We start from the raw sequence: 22,766 nt of genomic DNA, 5'->3' as shown, positions 1-22,766 counted from the left end.
CTGCATAGATAGCAACTATATTCAGAAGACCTTTGCATACTAGTGCTCTAGTGACCACTCACAACACCCTAGCAACCACTGTGCAATGTGCTAACTAGTACTAGGAATCACAAAAAATGCACTGACTACCCCTGAAAACAACTTTAGATTTGAGTTTAATGTATAGCACAGGGGTGTCCAGATTTTTAGTTCCAACCAGTTGCAAGTTACTTGCCTTGAAGTTTCTCATGAGTCTGAAGATCTTTATTAGCTAGTTCAGGAGTGTTTAATTAGGATTGGAGCTAAACTATGAAGGATGGTGGCCCTCCAGAACAGGTTTGGACATCCCTGGACTAGAAAGCAAATAGTTATGCTCTTACAACGATTCAGAAGTCAATTGTAACTGTATAGTAGTGCCCTAATGACCACCCACAACACCTTAGCAGCTATGTGCCACTGCTATGTAATAAAAACTAGTAAAAATAGTAAACTAGTAAAAACTATTAAAGTAGCAACATAACAAAGCCCTGGCAATCACAAAGAACACACTAGCAATGGCATACAACATATTAACAATTCAAAGCCTTTGCATCCATCTAAACAACCAAGCAAACAAATAGCTAAAAGTGCTAATTATACATGTTTCCCCCCAAACCCCGCCCACAGCTAGTTCTAAAGGTTTCATTGGTCATGCCAATCACAGTGCTGACTGCCTAACCAACACTGAAACAAATACTTACCGACAACCATTACCTACACCCTAACCCCAGAATAGCATTGTTAGCACATCACTTCATCGTTAGCATCACTCTAAACCCTGAGCTAAATCGAAAGGAGTACATATTGACAGGTGACTGCACGATTAAATTTGACCTAATAAATTGGCTACAGGGCGAGGTTTGGAACTGGTTTGGAAGAAGCACATCCATATAGCTAGCATCTGCATAGCAATATACTAAAAGTGTGGTCACATTAGTGAAATTTCAACAAAATATGTCAGGCAAAAAGGTCTTAGAACCACATAACAGAACCATGTAACGTCGAGGGACCAACTAGAATCAGTTGGGAAATCTGCACGGATAAATCTTTCTTCATAGATGAAATTCCCAAACCTCTGGCTTCCAATTACAATGCATAAATTCTTCTGGAAATATATGACCGTAGATTAATAAACATCTAGCACTGAATCACATAGCAAACACTTACATCAACAGTTTCTTCAGAAAATGCAAAGGCCTAGTTTATGTACATAACAAACTCTTTTATTGTCAATTAAGTGCTATTTACCAGAGCAGGTTGCCATGAATTAGTGATAGGCATTCCGGTTCTTTTCAGGGATCTCAGCTCAGCAATAAGAACCATCTCTTTTGCCTCCCAAATATCTCTTTATTTAGCACCACTTCCAGCTTTCATTTAAATTATTCCAAGTAATTACTAAACCTTTCCAATATACCACAACTGTGGTATAAAACTGTGGTACAAATATATTATTTGGTGTATAAAAACCATAAATTATGTAAAAACATCAAGCACTATTATAGAATGAACTATCAAAACACAAACCATTCCAAAAGAATCATACTTAAAATGGAATACAGTGTGCCATATTATAAATAAAACTCATTCACCACAAAATCAATGCTACAATGCAACAGCATGAAATGCAGGAACGTTAAAGTGCTTGTTTTGTATGGAGTTCCATTTGTGCCAAAAGAATGTTGACTGCTTTGTACAACACATTTGTTTACTGTATGTGATGACTTGTCCATAACTTTGTCCATAACTTTTAGACATATTTATTGTTGTGTTCTATAGACCTTATGTAGCTCCATCCTTTTCCAACACTGCACTCATTGTCTTTTGTCTCCCAGTTCAAATTTCTACAGTATAAAGATAAGATCCTTTGAATGGATCCTATGGATTTATGAATGAACTGCTCATTTTGAAATCTTAAATTAGTTATGACATTACAATGCACATGATAATTTTCAATATCTATAAAATAAGTAAATACACTTCACATCATAGAAATATACAAAGCTACCGCTAGATGGTCTGCTCACTTGTTTCTTTGACTCATAAGGTCAATAGACTTGAATGAATCTGTAGTCCTTAGGTTTCATCTTAGGTTTCAAGCAAGATAAGCGTTCTGTTGTTAACCATAATATCTAAAATGCATTGCAGAATGTTCACTGAGAGCAGCAATTGCATAAAACTGAGCTGAACGCATAACAGAGAGAACAACACAAGCAGTCAACACAATTTTTGGCACAAATGGTATGCCATAGTTTATGTGCTAAAGTCACATAAAATGTGCCTCTTTAAATGATTATTCATGACACTCTAAATCTGAAAGTGCTATTTGAAATACATTGGAATCAAAATGAGCCCTTTTGCACTTGGCAGATTCAAAAGAGGACTTTTTACCTTTGTATTGCTTCCTAGACAACTGCAATCAATTACAATAAATGAAACAATGTGCATCTGTTCTCACCCTGGATTATTCATTTCTCTTCCGCCCTCTTTGATGTTTATTTTCTTCATTGCCCGATGTTGGGGTGGCCTGATGAGAAGGGACTTATAATCGAGGTGGACATGTGCAGTGGGATGTGTCACAGTCGTCCAAACCCTTTAATTTTAGAGGTGTGATAAACAACACGTAAACACAGATGCATCCCAGAACATGACTGTTTGAAAGCCTCAATATGTGAAACAGTTTCCATTCTCGATCCTCATTTTCATCCTCCATCCTGTCTGTGTTTTGCACCTCTGCAGTCGCATGTACAGTACTGTCTGCCTTCCCTGCAAAACAGCAGGCAACCTCCTCTACCTACTGACCCCACACAGTCTCCGAAGTGTCCTGCTGGACCCTATGTTTGTCCTCTCAACAGCACACTGCACATGCATAGTGAGATTTGTCACAATAATGGAGGTGTTTTTGCTGATTAGCATTGGTCTTGTTTTGATATCCTGGTCAAATGACTTTGCTGCAGTGTACCGCATGTCATTTCCTGAGAGCTGATGCTGCCCCCTACTGGAGAAATGAAAGTGCATTATTGTGGATGGGGGAACTGTACTGCACTGCTGTCATTCTGTACTAGGAGTCATTTGGCTTGCCAGTCAAAGTGGCTGATTATATCAGTCTGTTATATCCATTGATCTTTAATAAAGGACATAATATGGATCAGTGGTTGTATGCATGGCATGTGATGTCATAAACAGGGTAACAGCAGTAAGTTATTTAAATTAAGATTTTTTTTTAAAGTTCATATTTTAGTTTTCTAAAAAAAAAAAAAAAAAACGTTTTCATGACTCATCATGTATAATATTGTCTTTATTCTGTTTTTCTAAAACTAAAATTCAACCTAAAACCATTAAAAACTATTATTGTTACTTGAGATAAAATATATTTTAACTTAAATAAAGGTATGAAAAAAAGAAATTGTACATTTAAGACAAATCTAGACAAATGTCTATAAAAATTTGAAGATTTTGAAATATGCTAACAATAACAATTGTTTCTTCATTTACTTCATTTAAAGTAAATAAAATAAAATAAAATAAAATTCTGGTGTTGGTCTCGGTCTTAGGGGTTCTTCTGGATTTTATTTTTGACCTTGGAGGGTCTGGTCTCAAACTACACCACTACGAGACTGTCCTGGATCATTGTTGTGCAGGTCTGCACAGGTAACAGGACACAGCACATCAGAGCAAATTCATCACTTATTCCATTTAATTTCATTACATTATTTGGTTTCATTCTGAAGCTTTGGGTTCACTATATGATACAAAATATCACTAGTAAAAATAAAACAGAAGGGCAGAAGTGAATTAATGTCTCTGAGGAGCTCTGAAGTCGCTGTAAATGAAACTGGCAAATGGTTTTCCAAAGCAACAAGATCCCAACAAACTTCATTTATCTAAAAGCTTCTAGACGATTTCTGCTTCTGTGAAGAATTCAAATGAAGCATGGCATTCCCTTACACTGATTAAAAAAAACATCAGAGGTTGAATCAATAAACCATGTCTGAAATATACATTGAAAAAACACCAACAAGTTGGCCCGCGACAGCCGCTGACGTCACTCCTGGTGCGAGTATAAAATAAATAGGCGCTGAAAGAACACATCATTCTCTTCTTTCTTTTCACTGACTGTTCTGTTTGAAGCATGCATTTGAACGTGGTAAGAGTGATCTTTCTCTATCAATCATGGTGACTACTAGCAAAGCGTTTAGACAATGTGTGTGTCCATGTCATTGTTATTTGACACCGAATGACACACACAATCTTTGCAGTTTTTGTTTGGGTGAAGAGCACGCACGCAATGTCCTTGAGGGAGCAATCTGCGTGCATTGTGAGCGTTTTTCAATGAAAAGGCTCCGCTCTCGTTTGTCTCTCTTTTTGAGGAAAGAGGGGCAGCCATCTGCTGAGGCACGGAAGAGAATGAGCTCGTGGGGATCACAGGTGGAACTGGCTGAGGAGTTTAGAGAGGGACTTTCCCTCTCACGCTTGTCGGCTGTGGACGAGAGAGAGCCGCTGGAGGATGATGTTATTTCATTAACACTTTCCATTAATACTGAGGTTAGTGCTCTGCTGGGTTGAGCCCAGAAAGAGCAGGAGATGTCCAAGGATGGCGAAGAAGCTGAGGCTGAGCTTTCTCAATCCTCCTGCCCTGTGTATGAAGAGCTGTTGGAGACTATGGACCGCGCCACAGCAAAGTTGGACTTACCATGGAAGCATGCTAGCAAGGTGACGCCGCGAGGTTGTGGCCTCCAGCTCAGATGAGCCTTCCGTTTCTGCCTGATCTCCATACACTGATCTCGCATCCATCAGTTTCAGCATTCGAGTTATGCCAACATTGAGGCGATGCGCAAAAGCAGTAGTTGGTAGCCCTGGTCAAGCACCACAGATCTCTCTCTCTATGCTACCAAGCAGGCCACCTCTGCCATGGGCAGGTCTATGGAGGCCATGGTGGTAACAGAGAGACATCTGTCGGTGAACCCGGCAGATATTGGGAAGAAAGAAAGGGGCTTTCTTCTCAATGCTCTGGTTTCTCCTTTCAAACTATTCAGTACCTCCATTGAGACGGTAGCAAAGAAGTTCAGGGAGGTGAAGTTGCGCTCAGGGGCCTTTAAATCTTTCATTCCACGAAGGTCCAGGTCAGACAACATAGGGGTCCTGGTCCATCTCGTCTGAGGATCAGAGACACAGACATATATTGAAGGCTAGTGTCATGGCTCGCGCTCCTCCCCCACCTGGGAGAAGAGTTAGGAGGAATCGCGGGTCAAAGGAAGACAGGCAAGACCTAAGTGATGTGAGCCATACAAGGTGTCAGCGCTTTCATCTGAATCAGAGTCATACTTGAGTATTGACTCGTTCCCTTTGGGGGTTTTATACCTGCCCTTATCTTCCCTTTCCTAATTCCCTTATAACCACCAGCTCTCCACCTGACTGAGGTTAGTTGGGAACTTCTTCCATGACATTCTCCTATGCTGGACCTATGATGTTTTTGGTTGATTTGATGGTTTCATAGTGACCACCTTACTGATGCTCCGGACTAAAGGGAGTTGCCCCTTAAGCGGGGCTCCAGCACAGGAACCAGGCTGGGTGAGTATGATCCAGGGTTTTGTCCTGCACTCCCCTCTGCATGGTGGCATGGGTATACTGTTCCCATTAGCAACTCAGAGAGGACGCAGTTTGAAGTTCCCTTGAAAGGGAACATCTCAGTTTACGAATGTAACCATGGTTCCCTCTAGCTTTCCTTCCATGCTTCGGATGCAAGCTTCAGATTAAGCAATGAATGACATGTCCTCCCTGCACATATTTATTTTATAGTCACACCAGTAGTGACGTCAGGGGCTGTAGCCAGCCAACTTGTTGGTGTTTTTTCAATGTATGCTTCAGACATGGGTCACGACGAGGCATTCCCCATAGTGACCCCTAGAGGATGCAGTGTCTTGTTCCCTACTCAGGGAACCATGGTTACATTCGTAACCTGAGATGTTTTGCATAACAAATTAAACTCATATAGATCAGTGAGTGTAATCTTACAAAACACTGATGACTTAATATATTCAATTATATCTTGACATTGTATCAGAATCAGAATAAGAATGAGCTTTATTGTCAGGTATGTTTACACATACAAGGAATTTGTTTTCGTGACAGAAGCTCCGCAGTAGCTTCAACCAGATGGCAACAGTTCAAAGAGGGCGTGTGCTGGAGGTGAGGGGTCCAGAGAGATTTCACTGGCCCTTTTGCTCACTTTGGATAAGTTCTTGAATAGAAGGGAGAGTTGAACCGATGATTCGCTCAGCAGTCCGGACTACCCTCTGTAGTCTTCTGAGGTCAGATTTAGAAGCTGAGCTGAACCAGACAGTTACTGAAGTGCAGAGGATGGATTCAATGATGGTGGAGTAGAACTGTTTCAGCAGCTCCTGTGGCAGGTTTAACTTCCTCAGCTGACGAAGGAAGTACAACCTCTGCTGGGCCTTTTTCACAATGGAGTCAATGTGATTGTCCCACTTCAGGTCCTGAGAGATGGTGGTTCCCAGGAACCTGAATGACTCCACTGCAGTCACAGTGCTGTTCATGATGGTGAGTGGGGGGAGTGCAGGTGGGTTTCTCCTGAAGTCCACGATCATCTCCACTGTTTTGAGGGTGTTAAGCTCCAGGTTGTTGAGACTGCACCAGACAGCCAGCTCTTTAACCTCTTGTCTGTAAGCAGACTCGTCACCGTCCTGAATGAGGCAGATGAGTGTGGTGTCATCTGCAAACTTCAGGAGCTTGACAGAGGTCCTTAGATGTGCAATCATTAGTGTACAGGGAGAAGAGCAGAGGGGAGAGAACGCAGCCCTGGCGTAACACAATCTGGGCCTGGTGCTTTTTTCCTTTTCTGTTTCCGGAAGACCTGGCACACAGCATCCTCGCTGATCTGAATTGCAGGTGTGGGGGAGAGGGGGGATGCAGGAGTTGTAAATGGGGTGAACAGTTTTTTTGAGAGGGGTTTAGGATGGGTTGCAGGAGTTGTTAATGGTGTGACTGGTTGTGTGGGGAGGCGTTCAGGGCAGGTGATGGGTGTTCTTTCAAACCTGCAGTAAAACTCGTTCAGATCGTCTGCCAGTCGTTGATTCTCCACAGTGCTGGGGGGTGGTGTCTTGTAGTTGGTAATCTCTTTCAGACTTTTCCACACTGATGCGGAGTTGTTGTAAGTGAACCGAGTCCTTTTTTTCCCAGAATAATTCCTCTTTGCCACTTTGATCTCTTTTTCCAGTGTGTATTTAGCCTGTTTATACAAGACATTGTCCCCCTTCACGTAAGCATCTTCTTTGGCCTGACGGAGCTGTCTGAGTTTTGCAGTGAACCACGGTTTGTCATTGTTGTAAGTTAGATGGGTCCTGGTAGGAATACACATATCCTCACAGAAACTGATATATGATGTTACAGTCTCTCTGAGCTCGTCCAGATCGGTGGCAGCAGCTTCAAAAACACTCCAATCAGTGAGGTCAAAACAAGATTGTAAATCCTGCTCTGCTTCATTAGTCCATCTTTTTTCAGTCCTTGATACAGGTTTAGCTGATTGTAGTTTCTGCCTGTAGGTCCGTAAAAGATGAACCAGAAGGTGATCAGAACGTCCCAAAGCTGCTCGTGGAACAGAGTGAAATGCATCCTTTATTATGGTTTAACAGTGATCCAATATATCACTGTCTCTTGTGGGACATGTGATCTGCTGTCTGTATTTTGGCAGTTCACGGGACAGATAGGCTTTATTAAAGTCCACTGATTAAAACAGTGTCCAGGTGTTGTTGTTCTGTGTCTGTGATCTGATCAGTGAGTTTCTGTAAAGCCAGGCTTACATGCGGTTGCGAAGGAATGTAAACACTCACCAGAATGAACGAGTGAAAATCCCGCAGCGAATAGAACGGCTTGCAGTTGACAAACTGCATTTCTAGATCAGGACAGCACATCTTCTTTAACACAGCTACATCTGTACCAGCGTTCATTGACCCATAAGCATGTCCTCCCGCCGTGTGATTTACCCGCTGTTATTAATTATGGTATTTTATATGTGAAATATAATATTACATTTATAACCACATAATATGATAATTACTAGTTTCAAATGAATTCAATTTAAAAGTAATAGTGTCATAAGTCTTTAAGAAAACCAGCTCACAGCAGTGTAGATAGCTGGCCAATCAGAGCACACCTCGCTTTTAAGAACAACGAGCCTTGTAAAAATCAACACATTTCAGAAGGTGGGGCATAGAGGAGAAACGTAATGAAATTACATTTACAGAAATTATGTGGAAAATAATGTGTTTTTTTTTTTTTACCTTAAACCGCATAAACACATTTCATTACACCAAATACACAAAATAATGTTCTTTTTAGCCACATCATATGACCCCTTTAAAAATACCTTTAAGTAATTAAATCTGTAATTAATTTCTGTAATAACATTTATAATTACATTGTTGACCCATCCCTTACATCCTAACCCACCCTTAATTCTACCCATAAGGATTAGGATTAGTATCCGAATCCTATTTTGGAACATATGACATTGACAAATTAGTAATATACAGAAGAGGATCACTTCTGGAAGCAACTCTTTTCGTAGCTTTGGATGGAACAGGGGCATGTTGTTGTTAGTTTTAATGATTTGACAAGTTAATACAATTATTCCTCTTCTATAACCATATTTTGAGATGCTAAAGCCTTTTGGACTACGCTTCACATGCAATATTTTTACATGCTTTCAAATAATACATAAAATAAATGCAGACCAGTTTTAAACATTCAGATTTGTAGCTTTGATAATTTACAACATTTTTTCTTAAGTTATGTATATAACTGTTATATGTTAAATGTTTATTTACTATTCATTAATTATAATAATAATAATAATTATTATTATTATTTCAAATGTAAATAATATACTACAGTTACATTATGATTACTATGCAATGAATATAAATTTTGCTATTCCTATTATATCGGAATTATCGTACTTTGAACTATCACGGTAATCATTAAGTACCCAAAGTATAATGGTACAACCATGTGACACAATCAGTGATGTCACTTCCGTGCAGCAGCACGGTGCTGTTGAGCTTCACTTCCCTCGGAGCTGCTGTGATGGTGTCATCCTGACAGCTACACTTTCAGCTAAACTAATACGCCATAATTACACAACAACATCCAAAACAAATGTCGGGAGGCGTCAGAAGGAGGTTCGGTGAAGGTTAAATTAGTCTATTAGTGTGGTAAAGGTCACTTATCAGTAGCGGTAGCTGGCTAAAGTAGCTTAGCGCAGCCTTGTTTACATTGCTAGTTCAGTTCAAGCTGCTCTCCTGCTGGGTTTATAAGAGCACAGCTTCATCATAGCTGCTCAGATTCACTCTCATTTGGCTGAAAAGAGTTTTATTTGTGCCTGTGCTTCATTAAACGTCAGTATGGGGATGTGTTTGCCCTGTCTGAGTGGAGCTGAGGATGATGTAGTAGTCACACCAGACCCTGTGAGTACCTGAGCGTATTTACTTATTAAGTATTTACTTTCCTGACGTGCCATTTCCAGATAGTGTTTGGGAACTATCTACAGCCGAAACCGAGCATAGCCTAATGGATTTCAGGGACATTATGAATAAAAACATGTTGATAAAACGTTACGTTTATTTGGTTATTGTGGAAACATTCAGAAATGTTGATGTCATATTGTTTTGCCAGATCTTTATATATATATATATATATATATATATATAAATATATATAAACCTTTCTTTTCCACAGGAGACGAGGAGAAGACAGCTAGCCGAGGCTGCAGAGAAGAGACAGAAAGAGGTGATGCTTCGAGAGCACTTACACTGATGTCTGATAACATCACACGCATAACAGGCTACAGAAATACTCTGTTTATAAAATACTGTCAGAGATTGTGACTCAACAGCACGAATATAAGATCAGATTCATAACACTGGTTATCTAACTGAACCCAGTCTCAGCAGCTCCACTGTGCATCATACTTATTGCTATAATCTATAGGTACAGTATAACTATTCTGATAGACTCATTCGCTCATGACGTCCAGCTCTACATCTTTGTGCTTTTATTAAAAAAATTATATATATAGTGATTTATGGACAGTGATTTATGGACTAGTGATGTTAGTTTGCCCACGTGTGATTGTTGGGCCGTTTTACTGTCTCTTAGAGGTTTAAGGCCAAGCATAGAGGTGCTAAAGCGTCACGGTGAGTACACATCCTCATTCTGCTGTCCACAGACACTCTGCAGCTGAAACACCACGACAGACGCGTGTCATGTCAGAATGAGCTCGATTCTTACTGCCACAGTAATGTCACAGTGCTCTTTCTCTGCTAATGTAATGGTGAACATGATCGTTATATTTCAGTGTGGATGGGATGAGGTTTAGTGTTTGCACACTCTGTACTCACATCCTCAGCTTGTCTACGGCGCAGCATGATGACGGCATGTGAGCACTGAATAATATCACACTGGAACTACTGGACTCTGAAATGTACTGTTGCTTCCACTGGTGTGGCAGCTTTATTTTGTCTGATCTGTGTGTAGATCACCTACAGAGGCATCAAAAACCCAGAAGCCTTGGAGAGGAAAAAGAAGAAACAAGAAGAGACCGAGAAACAGACTGTGAACTCTGAAGGCGGCGGGCTAAAGGTACAGAGACTACTCACAGTTTCCACAAATAGAGGACAAATTGGTGTCCTATTATTATTATTATTATAATTTAATATGTAATTAAGATACTTAGAGTTATGATAAACTACCATCTAGCATGAAAATAGTTTTTTATCAAAAGTCTGCACTTCAGATGTCGCACTTCAGAGGTCATGATTTTTGGATTTATTTTTTCTTGTATTATGCTCCAAACTCTTGAAGAGCAGTATGATTGTTTTTTTTATTAAATCCAGATTGTACTTATTTATTTAATCTTTAATTCATTTGCTTTCTCTCCAGTGGCAGGTTGGCTAACTCAAGCTAAAGGGAAGCAACTGGTCAACCTTCTTCTGCAGTGTTTCCTGCTGACTTGAGAGATTCTTAAAACTCTGTTCTTTCGGTTCTTATTCTGAAGTGTACACTAGCAAGGGGAGTTTGCACCAAACTCCTAATCCTCCAGGCCTTCTGACTGGCCAGAGTGCATTCAGGACACACCCCTTTAAATGCCAGGATGGGCAAGCTATTGGATTTCTGGGATGGTGCTTTTAGCAATTAATGTGTTTTTTTGTTTTTTTTTCACAACTTATTCAGTTTAAGTTCATCATGCATCATTTCACACATGCAGCTTTTGTACCAATGTCATTTCTATTAACTGAATGTCATTTTAATACACATTTATACATCTGAAAAGCATGTTTTATATCGGATTTTGGATAATTTAATACATATTTAGTCATGTACAGTATATTTATGCATCAGTTACCAGTGTGTTTTGGTTGTAAGCTCCTAGTGTTTAGGACTTGAAGTATAATAATAATGAAGGATATCATGTCAGTTAGCACTTTCACTGCCTGTTGATTGTATGACTTGCTGTTCTTATGAACCTAATTGAATGTGCATCACTTTATCTTATCAGATGCATCAGTTTCTCATCCTTTCTGAAGGGCTTTGGTTGTCTTAAGTTAAGAAAATCTTAACTTATCACATTTAAACTCAACATCCATGTGACTGTAGCAGTCTGATCTACAGTGATCAGTGTGGATCACACTCGAGTCAACTCTACATATTGCCTTTGATGCATTTCTTTTATGCTATGCTCATGAGTTGTTACCTCTGCCAACAGCAACTCACTCAATGCTCGTGACAGGGAAACAGATTTGAACCAGATTATCAAGTGAAATATCTTCCCAGGGTTCATTCAGAATGGGTTATTAATATACAGACACTATAACAATAATAGAAAACACCAGACAAAGTTGTGCAATGTTCATGTTTACCAGTAGAGGGCAGTGGCACACTTTCAGATCAGGAACTGTTTTAGTATCACAACTGCAAGAAGGCATTGCTTAAATAAAAATTGTTTGATTGAACGGCAAAGTATTTTTTACTATTTTTTGCGAAACTGTAAAATCTCTTTTGTCTTGTAACGGATGTACTCAAACTTTTTCAGTGCACTACCGTACTGAAAATAACTCACACGGTGCTCGATTCAACAAGGTGCTGGAAAAGTCCATGGAGAGCCTGGTACATTATTAACCAGAAATAATGCTTTCAATGCAGATTTGTTGCTTGCACATTCATGCTTTGAATGTGAGATTACACCCAATACTGAACTGAGTTATTGTCTGTGGAGACTGGATTACACACTGAACTCATGAGAAGAGATTCCTGTGCTTGGATGACTTCAGGAGATGCTCTTCTGTCTTGCACTGATGTTGCAATCCAAGGTTTCCAACCTGGTCATTCTCCTTTGAGCTACAGAGCTGTCGCTCACTGGATTGTCCCAGCAGGAGATCTCTGATATTCAAACCACCATTGCATAAATATAGTCATTTACATCACACTTAGTCCCATTCTGTCCTATGTTTGGCATGAACAGTGTTGGGAAAGATTAAGACTGGGTTTAATTCTTTGTTTTTAATAACAAAAAAACCCAAAAGTTATATTTTGCTAACTGTTAAGGCACTTTCACACCAGAAATCAGGCTGAAGGAAGTGCCTCTGCACCTCATTCCCAATGTCTCAACTTATTAGAGAAAGTAACTCCGATATTTAAAAGTAATGAGTTACTTTATTAATCACTTGAAAAAAGCAAACTTTACATAATACCCCATAAAAAAAATAAAAAAAAAAATAAAATCATTAATACAAATAATATAAGAAGCACTAAAAAGAATAGCCACCAGGGTAGAAGTGAATACTTGAATTCATCCAGCGATTTCATTCTGTATAGACATGATTGAATTATAAGGTTATTATGCAATTTATATTTAATCAGTAAAAAACAAAAAGGGATTAAAAATAAAAGAATGAAGCTGGTATACGAGAAAGCCATTGTTTGTGTATTCCGGTTCCTCCTGTATCTTTGTTATACACAGACTAGCTGATCTACACTATCATGACTTGGTTTTGGGATTTTTAACACATGGTAGTTCTAAAAGCCAGTGGAAGTGAATGTGTCAGTGGCTAGCCAGTGAGCTGTGCTTCAATGCTACATTAAAAGTCATTGTTTTATTTAGTCCACTTCTTCTTTACTTCTTGCTTTTGTAGTGGGCCGCCACTACCAGGTAGCTGTCGGGCGCGAGGTCTCTGATGTTGGGAGATTTGCCTGAGATGGGCGAGATCTTGCCTTCTACACGAGATATCTGGAGCATGCGACATGGGTCATGCTTCAGCAAGTAGCTCTCGAATGTCTCCCAGCCTCCGCCAACTCGCACCATCACATGTTTATTATGCAGCATCTAGAGAGACGGATAGACATATATAGTACGTGAATTTAGATTTTGAGCATCTCTGGTCAGATCACAATCCTCAGGAGGTGAGATGCATTTAGACAGGCATTTGTACTATTTGCCCCCCTTGAAAACTGACGTTTGCTAACACCACAGGATGCAAGAGTGAATGAATGAATGGGACTGCCTGCTAAGCATCTGGGTTAATACATAACTGTATGTCACAAATAAAAAGTGTACAAAGTCTGAAGTAACATACTTTTTGTGCACTGAAGACCAACTAGAATGAGATAGCTGTGCAGGTAAGCTTTAATGCCCTGGCCTGTATAAGTGCGTTAGGGACTGATGCTAGGAGATGCACTTCAAAGCACATCCAACTGTGAAACCAGTTACTTAAACTGTAATGTTTAAAACTGACAAGTGGTGCCATGACCCGGATGGATATGAGTGTAATAGAGGCCAGCTGGTACACTCAAATCTCAATCTCCTGGCTACAAGAGGCAAGCTATTGGCTGCGGTCCTTAGCGTCCTCGTTAGCACGCCAGACTCCCTTGCTATTGCCAGTTCAAACCCCCACAGAGTGAACCAAGAGAGAACGGTTACATATGCAAGTACATGAACTACATAGTCTTTAACTAGGCTTCATTTTCAGTATGTCAGAACGTGTTACGACTGTTTGCTTGCAATGCATTGGCTAAGCATTTGCATCTGCATAGTGTGTCTAATCCTGGCATTCATGAAAGCTCATTTGGCCAAACTCTTTTAACCATCCTCCATCAAACTCTTTTAACAGCTCCGGTGCCATAATGACACCCTTTTATTAGCTATCTGTCACCTGCGGTTCCCACTGTGGAACTCCCTCTAGGCAGAGAGTTGTGTGAGTCGTGAGAAGAGAGGCTGTATTTCCTGTAAATTATTTTTTTCAGGTGTCTACATTCCCCAGAGGTCAAAATTCAGTGCCTTCACTGCCTTGTCACAACATCTGTTATTACCTCAGATTATCTGATCAAGATGGTTTCTTCACCAAAAGAATTATTCACATTTATACAGGAAATAAGCCCTTTTAAATTGCGCTAAGTAATTTTTTGTTTATGTTTTACTAGTATCAGATAGTGTATTCATGGACCATTATAGTCTGTTCAGGGACCATCTGATGCGTGCGGGACAAAATGGCAAGATTTGACTGAAAACCAGACCGTCCAGTTAGGAGTGTGCAATATTTATTGTCTCTGATACAATATTAATGCAATTTAATGTATTATATAATTCAAGTTATGTAAGTAAAAAATATCCCTGTATGGATGTTTTATAAAGTATTTATAAGATATGATATACTTAAGTAATATCACACAAGCAAGAGTGATGTTTTCCTAAATATTAGCACATTAGCATTGCATCTTGTGATATTAATTTTATTCAACAGTTCAACACAAGTTAATACTGAGTGAATTACATTTTAGATATTGTCTGAACATTTGCACGCTTTGTTCCTGAACAGATGTGTTTTTAAACGAGTCAATGATTCAATTATCCATTCATTATGACAGACACTTGCTTTGTTCCTTAAATGAATCATCTGATTTGAATGAATCATCTGAATTAATGATTCATTGAATCACTTGTTAATCACTCAGGGATTTCATCTTCTACCGTCTGCTGACTGACTAATCTTACAAAATGTCTGTGAATTCACTTGGCCCTTGCACCTGAAAAAAAAAAAAAAAATAATAATAATAATAATAATATATATATATATATATATATATATATATATATATATATATATATATATATATATCCTTTGTCTTCCCTGACAGTTGTCTTATTCTCTATACTGACATCTTGTGGTGTGGATGTATGAAATATTTGTTTATTAACTATTAGTGCCATGAGGGGTCCCCTTGCTTAATGTAGAATAAAATGGTTATTTTATGCCATATCCAAAAAAAAAAAAAAAAAAACACTGTAGTAGAAAGAGTGTAGTAACTTAGTATCAAATATATTTACTAACCCATGTTCACATTGAGATATCTTTAGTAACCATAAATGTGTGCGTGTGTGTGTGTGTGTGCGCGCGCATGTGCATGAATGTCAGGGTCATATTTTAATATGAATATCATATTTCCTTAATAAACAGAAAAACATTATTCTTAATCGTATTATTCCAATTATGCAACTCTACTAAAAAAAGTTCCATTTGATTATATTCTTGATTGCCCTAAAATAGGATTAATTTCCTTTATACAAAATATTTTGAGGTGAAATATGAGCCTGACATAATCTATTGAGTTTAATGTTGAATCTTTGGTTTGGATTTATATTTACAACACAATTTTAATGCACAGATAAATTATACATTTTACTAAATTGATTGATTTATTTTCCTGTTTCACCAACCAATAACAAAGGCACACACAGAAAGCTCGGAAGAATACACCAAACACAAAACCCCATCCCATAATAATAGCTAATCACAGTCCAATGAAAAATACCACTGGAGTAATTCTGCTGTGATTCATCCTTCTATTAAAACCTCCGTCTCTGCGGCCTTGAACACACACGCTGCTAAACGAGCTTTCAGAAAGGGAGAGAAATAAATAAATAAAAAATGTCACTCTGACAACACACTGAAACCTGAAAGAGCTGAACAAGCCATAACCTCCAGACACACGCTCAAAAACAGATCTGTGAGGACGGGGAAAATGACTAAACAAAAACAGTGAGCCGCAGCTCATATTAACCCTTCAGGGGAATGATATTAAAGATGCATAAGGCTGACAGAGGGACATTCACAGGTCAGTCTCTCCAGATGGGCGTCTGTGTGCCCCTCAGGCACCGGAGCCACAAATATATCAGCAATCAGACTCTACAAGTCACCACAGGACCCTATATGAACACGCCACACACACACACTTATAAAGCAGCTCAGGTCTGTGATGTTGAAGGTTATCACAGAGAAGAAGGGAGCACACACACAATCAATTTCTTTCAGGAGCACCAAAGTTCAGCAGGTTAAACCACACACACTGAAGCACGCCGTGTATTTAGAGGAGAGCTGAATGAAAACACGTCTATAGTAAACCATCTGGGGAATCTGATGGGTATTTCAACAGGAAGGTCTTTCAGAGACAAACACAAAAGGAATGTGTCCTTGAGACAAACTCGTTCGCTTATTTCACTCGAAAACCAACAAGAGAAAGCAGATTTGCTTCACCTGGCCTTGGTTGCTGGGCAACACGCTTTAAGACAGTTGGATTCGTTCTGTCAGAAAATATGATTTTAGTAACTTAAGTCATAAGAGGGATAGAGAGGAACAACAGGACCGCTGTGTTTATTTAAATAAACATTTTGTAACCAATTACATGTAAAGGTGTGGATTAATAATGGAGCTGTTGAAACACTAAAGCTGTGTTTAATTCCCGACTGGTTCGCCTTCAAGACTTTTACACAGACATAAAGAGGCAGCAAAACAGTGCCAAAAATATCCTTTTGGAAGTCAAACGTTATTTATTAATATGACCCAGAACTGCATAAGTTTGAGTTTGAGTGTTTGGTCAGTCTCTCTTGATTTTTCCTCCTCTCAGCAGGCAATAATTCACAAAACATACTTCAGTATGTAATGTGCTCTGATTTCTTTACTGCGTATAGTTCTGCTCATTGTTTTTGAGAATGAGGGTGTCATGTAACTTGCCCACGTTGGCATCTGTCTAATTTGATTTAAAATATAATTCCATTTAATTTTCTTTCTTGACAGATAAATTGCATGGTTGTTGGTAACCCAGGATGGGTAGGAGCTTTTTGAATGTGCCATGCAGTGAGGTGCAGAAACAATGAGATGTGTTGGTTTCCCTCTATAGGGGGCAGCAGTGATTTGATTTCTCAGTGAGAGAGCTATTAAACCAGCCCTGACTGATGGGATTCTCCACAGTGACTGGATTAATATCAGCTGCAGTGGTTTAACATGATGAATCACTGCAGTCAGTGTTTTAAATGAGAGCCAAGCTCTGACATTTAAACTTGAAGAAAATATACATAAAAGAATTATGTTTATTGTGTAATTATGAGGCGCAGACAGATGAAAGCTGATTGAATCAAATTACTGAGTTCATGGAGAGAGAAAATAGATATATTTAATTTGTCCGCTATGAATGTCTAACAGTGGACAACATTTCAAGCTCCAAACATCCTGAGATTCAAGTTTCATTACAAACATCCTTGTAGCAGGAAAAATAATAATAATAATAATAACAACAATATGTTTATTATATACGTTTATTGCCATTTTCTTAGTTATCATAGTTATAATAATAATAATAGAATTTATAAACTTAATTTCCTTTTTTTATGAAAGTCTGGGACAAAGGTAAAAACATTTGAATATTAACACTTTTTAAAGGTGACTGTTACAGTGTTGCACAAATCAATACTGAGCAATATTAATTAACTTAATGTGCTAACTATAGGGTTAAGATTACAGTTTACAGGTTTGGTTTATGGTTAGCTGCATATAATCATTTATTTTACTGTTATTAATAAGTAAATGTAAAGTGTAACTACTTCACATTAAAATGTTACCATTTTTATTTGAATGAAAAACTATTTTTAGCATTACATCACTTGTTTACTAGTGGATGCTCTGCAGTGGATGGGTGCCGTCAGAACGAGAGTCCAAACAGCTGATAAAAACATCACAATAATGCACAAGTAATCCACACCACTCCAGCCCAAAGAAACAAATCCATCAAGATGCTTTAACTTCAAACTGTTGCTTTCAGTTAAAATATAAAAGTCCTCTATCTATAATATTGCTTCCCCCAGTGAACAAGTCATCTGGTCTGCATCAGGAGAGAAATATGCACAGATCAAACCCAGGTAACAAGCCAAACCAAAACAGCTCGGAACAAATATGTGGGTGGATTTTGACTTTTCACTTTTAAAACAGCTATTCACTTAACTTCAGAGATAGTATTTAATCAACTGGAGTAGTGTTGTGGATTATTGTGATGTTTTTAACAGCTGTTTGGACTCTCAATCTGACGGCACCCATTCACTTAATTGGTAAGCAAGGGACATAAAGCTTAATTTTTCCAAATATGTTCAGATGAAAAAACTAAACTCATCTACAGTACATCTCACATGGGTTAAGGGTAAGTATATTCAGCAAATTACATTTTTTGAGTAAACTACAGTTGTGTTCAAAATTATTCAACCCCCTAGAGACTGCAGTACTTTACAAATACAAGCTTTTCTGAAGATCCAGGATATAATAAAACTTGCATCTATAACAGTTCACTGGCATATTAAAAGTGATTTTGTCAATATATAATGCAATATATTTGAATTATAAGATTTTTTAATAATACTGCTATGTCATAATTATTCAACCCCTATTCAACATTGCTGTTTTTAAATCACTTATTTGCATGGTGGGGAATTAAACAGTCTCAAAACACAATTAAACTGTTACACATACAGTTAGCCCATGCATGTGTTGAAGTTGAGTAGCACAAATGTCAACAGAGATCTCATAAAAGCTAAAGACAATAAATATTGTAGTACTTTAGAAAGGCTAAGGCTATATGAAGATTTCCAAGACATTGAAAGTTCCTAGAGACACAGCTCTCAGCCTTATTCCCTAAGTTTAAAGTGTGTTTTACAAGAAAACCTTTGAGGGTGTTGAAGAAAAAGCACAATATCATAAATACGTTTAATCAGAGCAACTGAGAAAAACCTGCAATGTACAGCCAAAGACTTTTGAGACCCGATGAAAGGAGGAAAGCCATTTCAAAGCAGTGTTTAAGAATATCACTAGACAAGTATGGCCTTCATGTTGAGACATCTTGCAGAATACCGCTCTTGATCAAGAAGAACAAAAGGCAGACTTGAACTTGATAAAATTTATTTGTGTAGACCTGTGGAGGAATGTTTTATGGGGTGATGTGACCAAACTGCAACTTTTTGGATCCATGGATCAGCGTTATGTTTGCTGCAAAACAGCCAAAGCTCATAAGCAGAAGAACACCATCTCCATCCTCAAACTTGGAGGTGGATCAGTCCTGATATGGGGTTTCTTTACTGTAGCAGGAAGTGGAAATCACAACTGTATGAAGGACATCATGGATTCTTTGAAGTATTAGCTCATTTTGACAAGAATTGTGATGCCTTTGGTGCAAAAACTGAAGCTGATGATCGATGGACTTTCCTGCAGGACAGTCATCCCAAAGTACACATCCAAATCTACTTCTGCTTGGTTCAGGGATCAGTCATAGAATGTACTTGAGTGACGTGTTCAGTCTCCAGGCTTAATTCTCATTTCAAATATCTGGTTGAATTTGAAGAAAGCAGTGGCAATGTGAAAACCAAAGATTATCAGTGATCTGAAAGTTTTTTCATGCAAGGAATGGGTCAAGATTGTAGTAGAGAGGTGACAGAAGCTTCTAAACACTTACAGACAGCATTTATTGATGATTTTAAAGAATAAAAGATTCTGCACAAAGGGGGTTGAATAATTTTGAACATGAATGTTTAGAGCCAATTCAAAATTTAACATGATTCATCAATGTTCCATTCTCAGAATCACTCAAAAGTGTATTAACAAACTTTCTCTAATACTTTACTGATGCATTTGTTGAATTGATTTCAAAAAATGTTATCCTCCACAGCAAATTGTCTAGCAAGTCAAGGGGGTTGAATAATGCAACAGTGCAATGCAACAGTTTTTTTTTTTTTTTTTTCAAGTTGGTCAAGTTATTATACAACAATTGATTTAGTGTTCAAATGGTTTTCTTTACAACCATTGATTTTTCCATTAATTTTCCTTCCACAGTGCAAGACACGAGCAAACCGTTTTCCAAAAACATATTGAGATCAGATGTGCTATAATAGATGTTAGAATTACATTTTAATAAAAAAAAAAAAAAAAAAAAAAAATCCAAAACTCTTAAAATTGTGGCATCTACATTTCACTAAACATTTACCAGCCAACTAGATTTTTCTAAGACTCGGTCACAATTCCAGTCTTCATCTCTTATTTATTGAGTGCGAACGCTCACTAAACACTCTTTCTAATGAGCTGTGAATGACGGGAGTGATGTCATCACTCAGAGCAGGGTAATACAACACAACTGATCACACACAGATACACCACGAGGATAACTCCCATCTACAGCATCCTTTAGTCCTGTGTTGCCAAGTAACAGGTTTCCATGGTCACCAGGCCCACCTCACTGCTCAGTCTTGGACAGTTAGTCTATTATGGGATGCCTTAAAGCCATTTAACTGACTAATGAAAGCGATCACACAGCAGTTAATGAATCTAGAAATAAGAAAAGAGATCCTGGGTGCTTCCTGACACAAAGTAAGCAGCACTGTGGTTCTTCTGACATCTTCTTTTGGCAAAATGATAATGCAGCAATGCATTTAGCAACATGCTAACTTCACTGGAATCACTTGCGAGGGATGCTGTTTTTGTGGCGTGCAGATTTGTTGCCTATGAAATATGTTTCAGATGAGTCGCATGAAGTGACTGGCGCTAAACACTGTGTTCAGTTTTGCTCAAAACAGTCATACAGTTAAACAGTTTTATTACACTGGTTGTTGTATGTATCATAGTAGATTGGAAATGAAATGTCCGGTAAGTGGCACTAAAAGGTTAATGCTCTGTTGCATTTGAAATTAGTTTACCACCTACTCTAAACTCTTAAACCTAGCCAATAGTGCGAGAAAATCACACATGACATGAAAAAGATATGAAATGTACAGTGTGTCGAGGAAAATGATATGAAAAATATGTAGAGGAACCTTTTTTCAGAGATATGTGTTTCCAATGAGCCTGATTTGTAAATCTAGCCGGACTAGGGTTATGTGCTGTGTGTTTTATACTCACTCTGATGAAAAGCATTTTCTCTCCAACACGGTAACGGCCCTGTGATTGTCGCTCTATGCAGAACTTATTTGGGCACTTGCAGGGTGGATCTTCAGAAATGTGCTTCACCTGGAACACGTCACACGTAAATAGACAGAAATGATTAAATGCTCATGATAGAGGACATAAACATCTGTCAGTCTAAACGTTACTGTGTCCCAGATGACAAGAGTGATACGAGAGAGAGGAGATGTTCCTCACAGCCTCATCCAGGAGCTTGCCGGTGCTTTTCTTGCTGGAGTTGGTCTTGTTGAATGGAGAGATGGATGGAGAAGCAGATGGAGATTGAGAAGTGGGAGGAGCGGGTGAGAGCGGAGCTTCAGGCGTCTTCTCTTCCTGTTCGATCTCTTTCTCCAGCTTTATAAGTCCAGGTGGCTCCACCTTATATCTGACACAACAGTGACCATTCACACTTCATATCAAATCAACAAAATGCTGATTTAAATATAACAAATACATAATAATAACAGAATACTTCTTGACAAGCCATTTTCTGTGAAGCTGAAAGAACTGTAGAGATAACCTTGACTCATATTTACCGGGATGCTATTCTTCCCAGCTCCAGCAGACATAGACAAACCTCTCTTGGCTGTTTGTGTAAAACTAGAAGAACATACATGCAAAAAAACAACATTAGCTTTGGCATCTTGTGCTAGCTGATATACTGTACAAATCAAAGAAGTACAGAAAAGCATCCGTGTGGTTGAATGATGAACCCGAGAGACCGCAGAATGACACACACATAATTCACTGATGGATAATGGTCTCTCAGCAAACAGTGACTGAACTACACATGCGTCTCATATGGCATTGTGAAGCATACAAACTACATTTCCCATGATCCAGTGGAGCCCTGTTGAAAAAAAAAAAAAAGCTTATGCAGGTGTGGTATGGTTAGGTTTGAGCTGGTTTAAGTCGGTCGTGAGCAGGAGCTAGTTGCTCGACCAGCTCATGACCAGTTAAGGAGCATCTTAAACCAGCTGCCATGCTTCAACACATACCTAACCAACACATGCTGTTTTTTTTCTTTTTCAACAGTGAGTTGAGTGATGGCAACACAACACAACATGCATGAAATCTATCATCTCCACATCCAGCCTCAGAGCATCCCACCTGAGCATAACGCATCCATGTGTTCATTTAGCTATTTCTAAAGAGGGAAAAGGGAGAAAAATTAACAAAGAATCTCTTTCAGAGGTTTTTTTCAGTTAACATTTGGTTAAATAAGCCATCTTTTAACACACACCATTCAGATGTGCTAATTTGATGATCAACCAGTTTTTATTTTGGTGTGTAGAACAGATCTACAGCACAACACACCACACACGTGATAAATCTCTTCTTGCACGTTTGCATGTCAAATCTCACGGGCGTCCAAGCAGGTTATTATGAATATTCAAATGAAAGTGATGTTAGGGCAGCTCTTCTGGCTTGGGT

General features: G+C 38.6%; 3 protein-coding genes across 5 annotated transcripts in view; 1 reads left to right on the top strand and 2 right to left on the bottom strand.

The window, feature by feature from the left end:
* The window catches only part of LOC113067194 (anoctamin-3), an 85,963-nt gene extending 83,023 nt beyond the window's left edge, over positions 1-2,940 (bottom strand). The window contains exon 1 of the mRNA XM_026239499.1: positions 2,474-2,940. The gene's annotated coding sequence lies outside the window, so the exon portion shown is untranslated. The remainder of the gene's footprint in view (positions 1-2,473) is intronic.
* A 6,128-nt stretch (positions 2,941-9,068) lies between these two features.
* On the top strand, positions 9,069-12,044 carry LOC113067200 (small VCP/p97-interacting protein-like). 2 transcript variants are annotated; one of them, XM_026239508.1, is made up of 5 exons: positions 9,069-9,215; positions 9,432-9,500; positions 9,772-9,822; positions 10,570-10,674; positions 10,975-12,044. In XM_026239508.1, exons 2-5 carry the CDS (start codon positions 9,438-9,440, stop codon positions 10,987-10,989), a joined length of 234 nt encoding a protein of 77 aa, XP_026095293.1. In that variant the 5' UTR covers positions 9,069-9,215; positions 9,432-9,437; the 3' UTR covers positions 10,990-12,044. The 2 variants fall into 2 exon arrangements, with proteins under 2 accessions (XP_026095293.1, XP_026095292.1); XM_026239507.1 differs by having other exon boundaries at positions 9,069-9,500.
* Positions 12,045-12,165: 121 nt separating this feature from the next.
* Positions 12,166-22,766, bottom strand: part of LOC113067199 (growth arrest-specific protein 2) — a 35,075-nt gene continuing 24,474 nt past the window's right edge. For both annotated transcript variants that reach the window (XM_026239506.1, XM_026239505.1), the window contains 4 exons: positions 21,869-21,932; positions 21,531-21,717; positions 21,291-21,398; positions 12,166-13,414 (listed from right to left, as the gene is read on the bottom strand). In XM_026239506.1, the coding sequence (XP_026095291.1) occupies positions 13,205-13,414; positions 21,291-21,398; positions 21,531-21,717; positions 21,869-21,932 (569 nt within the window). In that variant the 3' untranslated portion in view covers positions 12,166-13,204. The remainder of the gene's footprint in view (positions 13,415-21,290; positions 21,399-21,530; positions 21,718-21,868; positions 21,933-22,766) is intronic.

Source organism: Carassius auratus, chromosome 50 (genome assembly GCF_003368295.1).
Source record: "Carassius auratus strain Wakin chromosome 50, ASM336829v1, whole genome shotgun sequence".
In the NCBI taxonomy this organism is placed as follows: domain Eukaryota; kingdom Metazoa; phylum Chordata; class Actinopteri; order Cypriniformes; family Cyprinidae; genus Carassius; species Carassius auratus.
Note: the sequence above shows the minus strand (reverse complement) of the source record. Positions and strands in the feature narration are given on the sequence as shown.

Excerpts from the sequence above, each read along its gene's own strand:
- LOC113067200 (XM_026239508.1), top strand. The coding sequence starts at position 9,438 with ATGGGGATGTGTTTGCCCTGTCTGAGTGGAGCTGAGGATGATGTAGTA. Across the intron at positions 9,501-9,771 it reads TAGTAGTCACACCAGACCCT|GAGACGAGGAGAAGACAGCT; the intron begins GTGAGTACCTGA and ends TCTTTTCCACAG. Across the intron at positions 9,823-10,569 it reads CAGAGAAGAGACAGAAAGAG|ATCACCTACAGAGGCATCAA; the intron begins GTGATGCTTCGA and ends ATCTGTGTGTAG.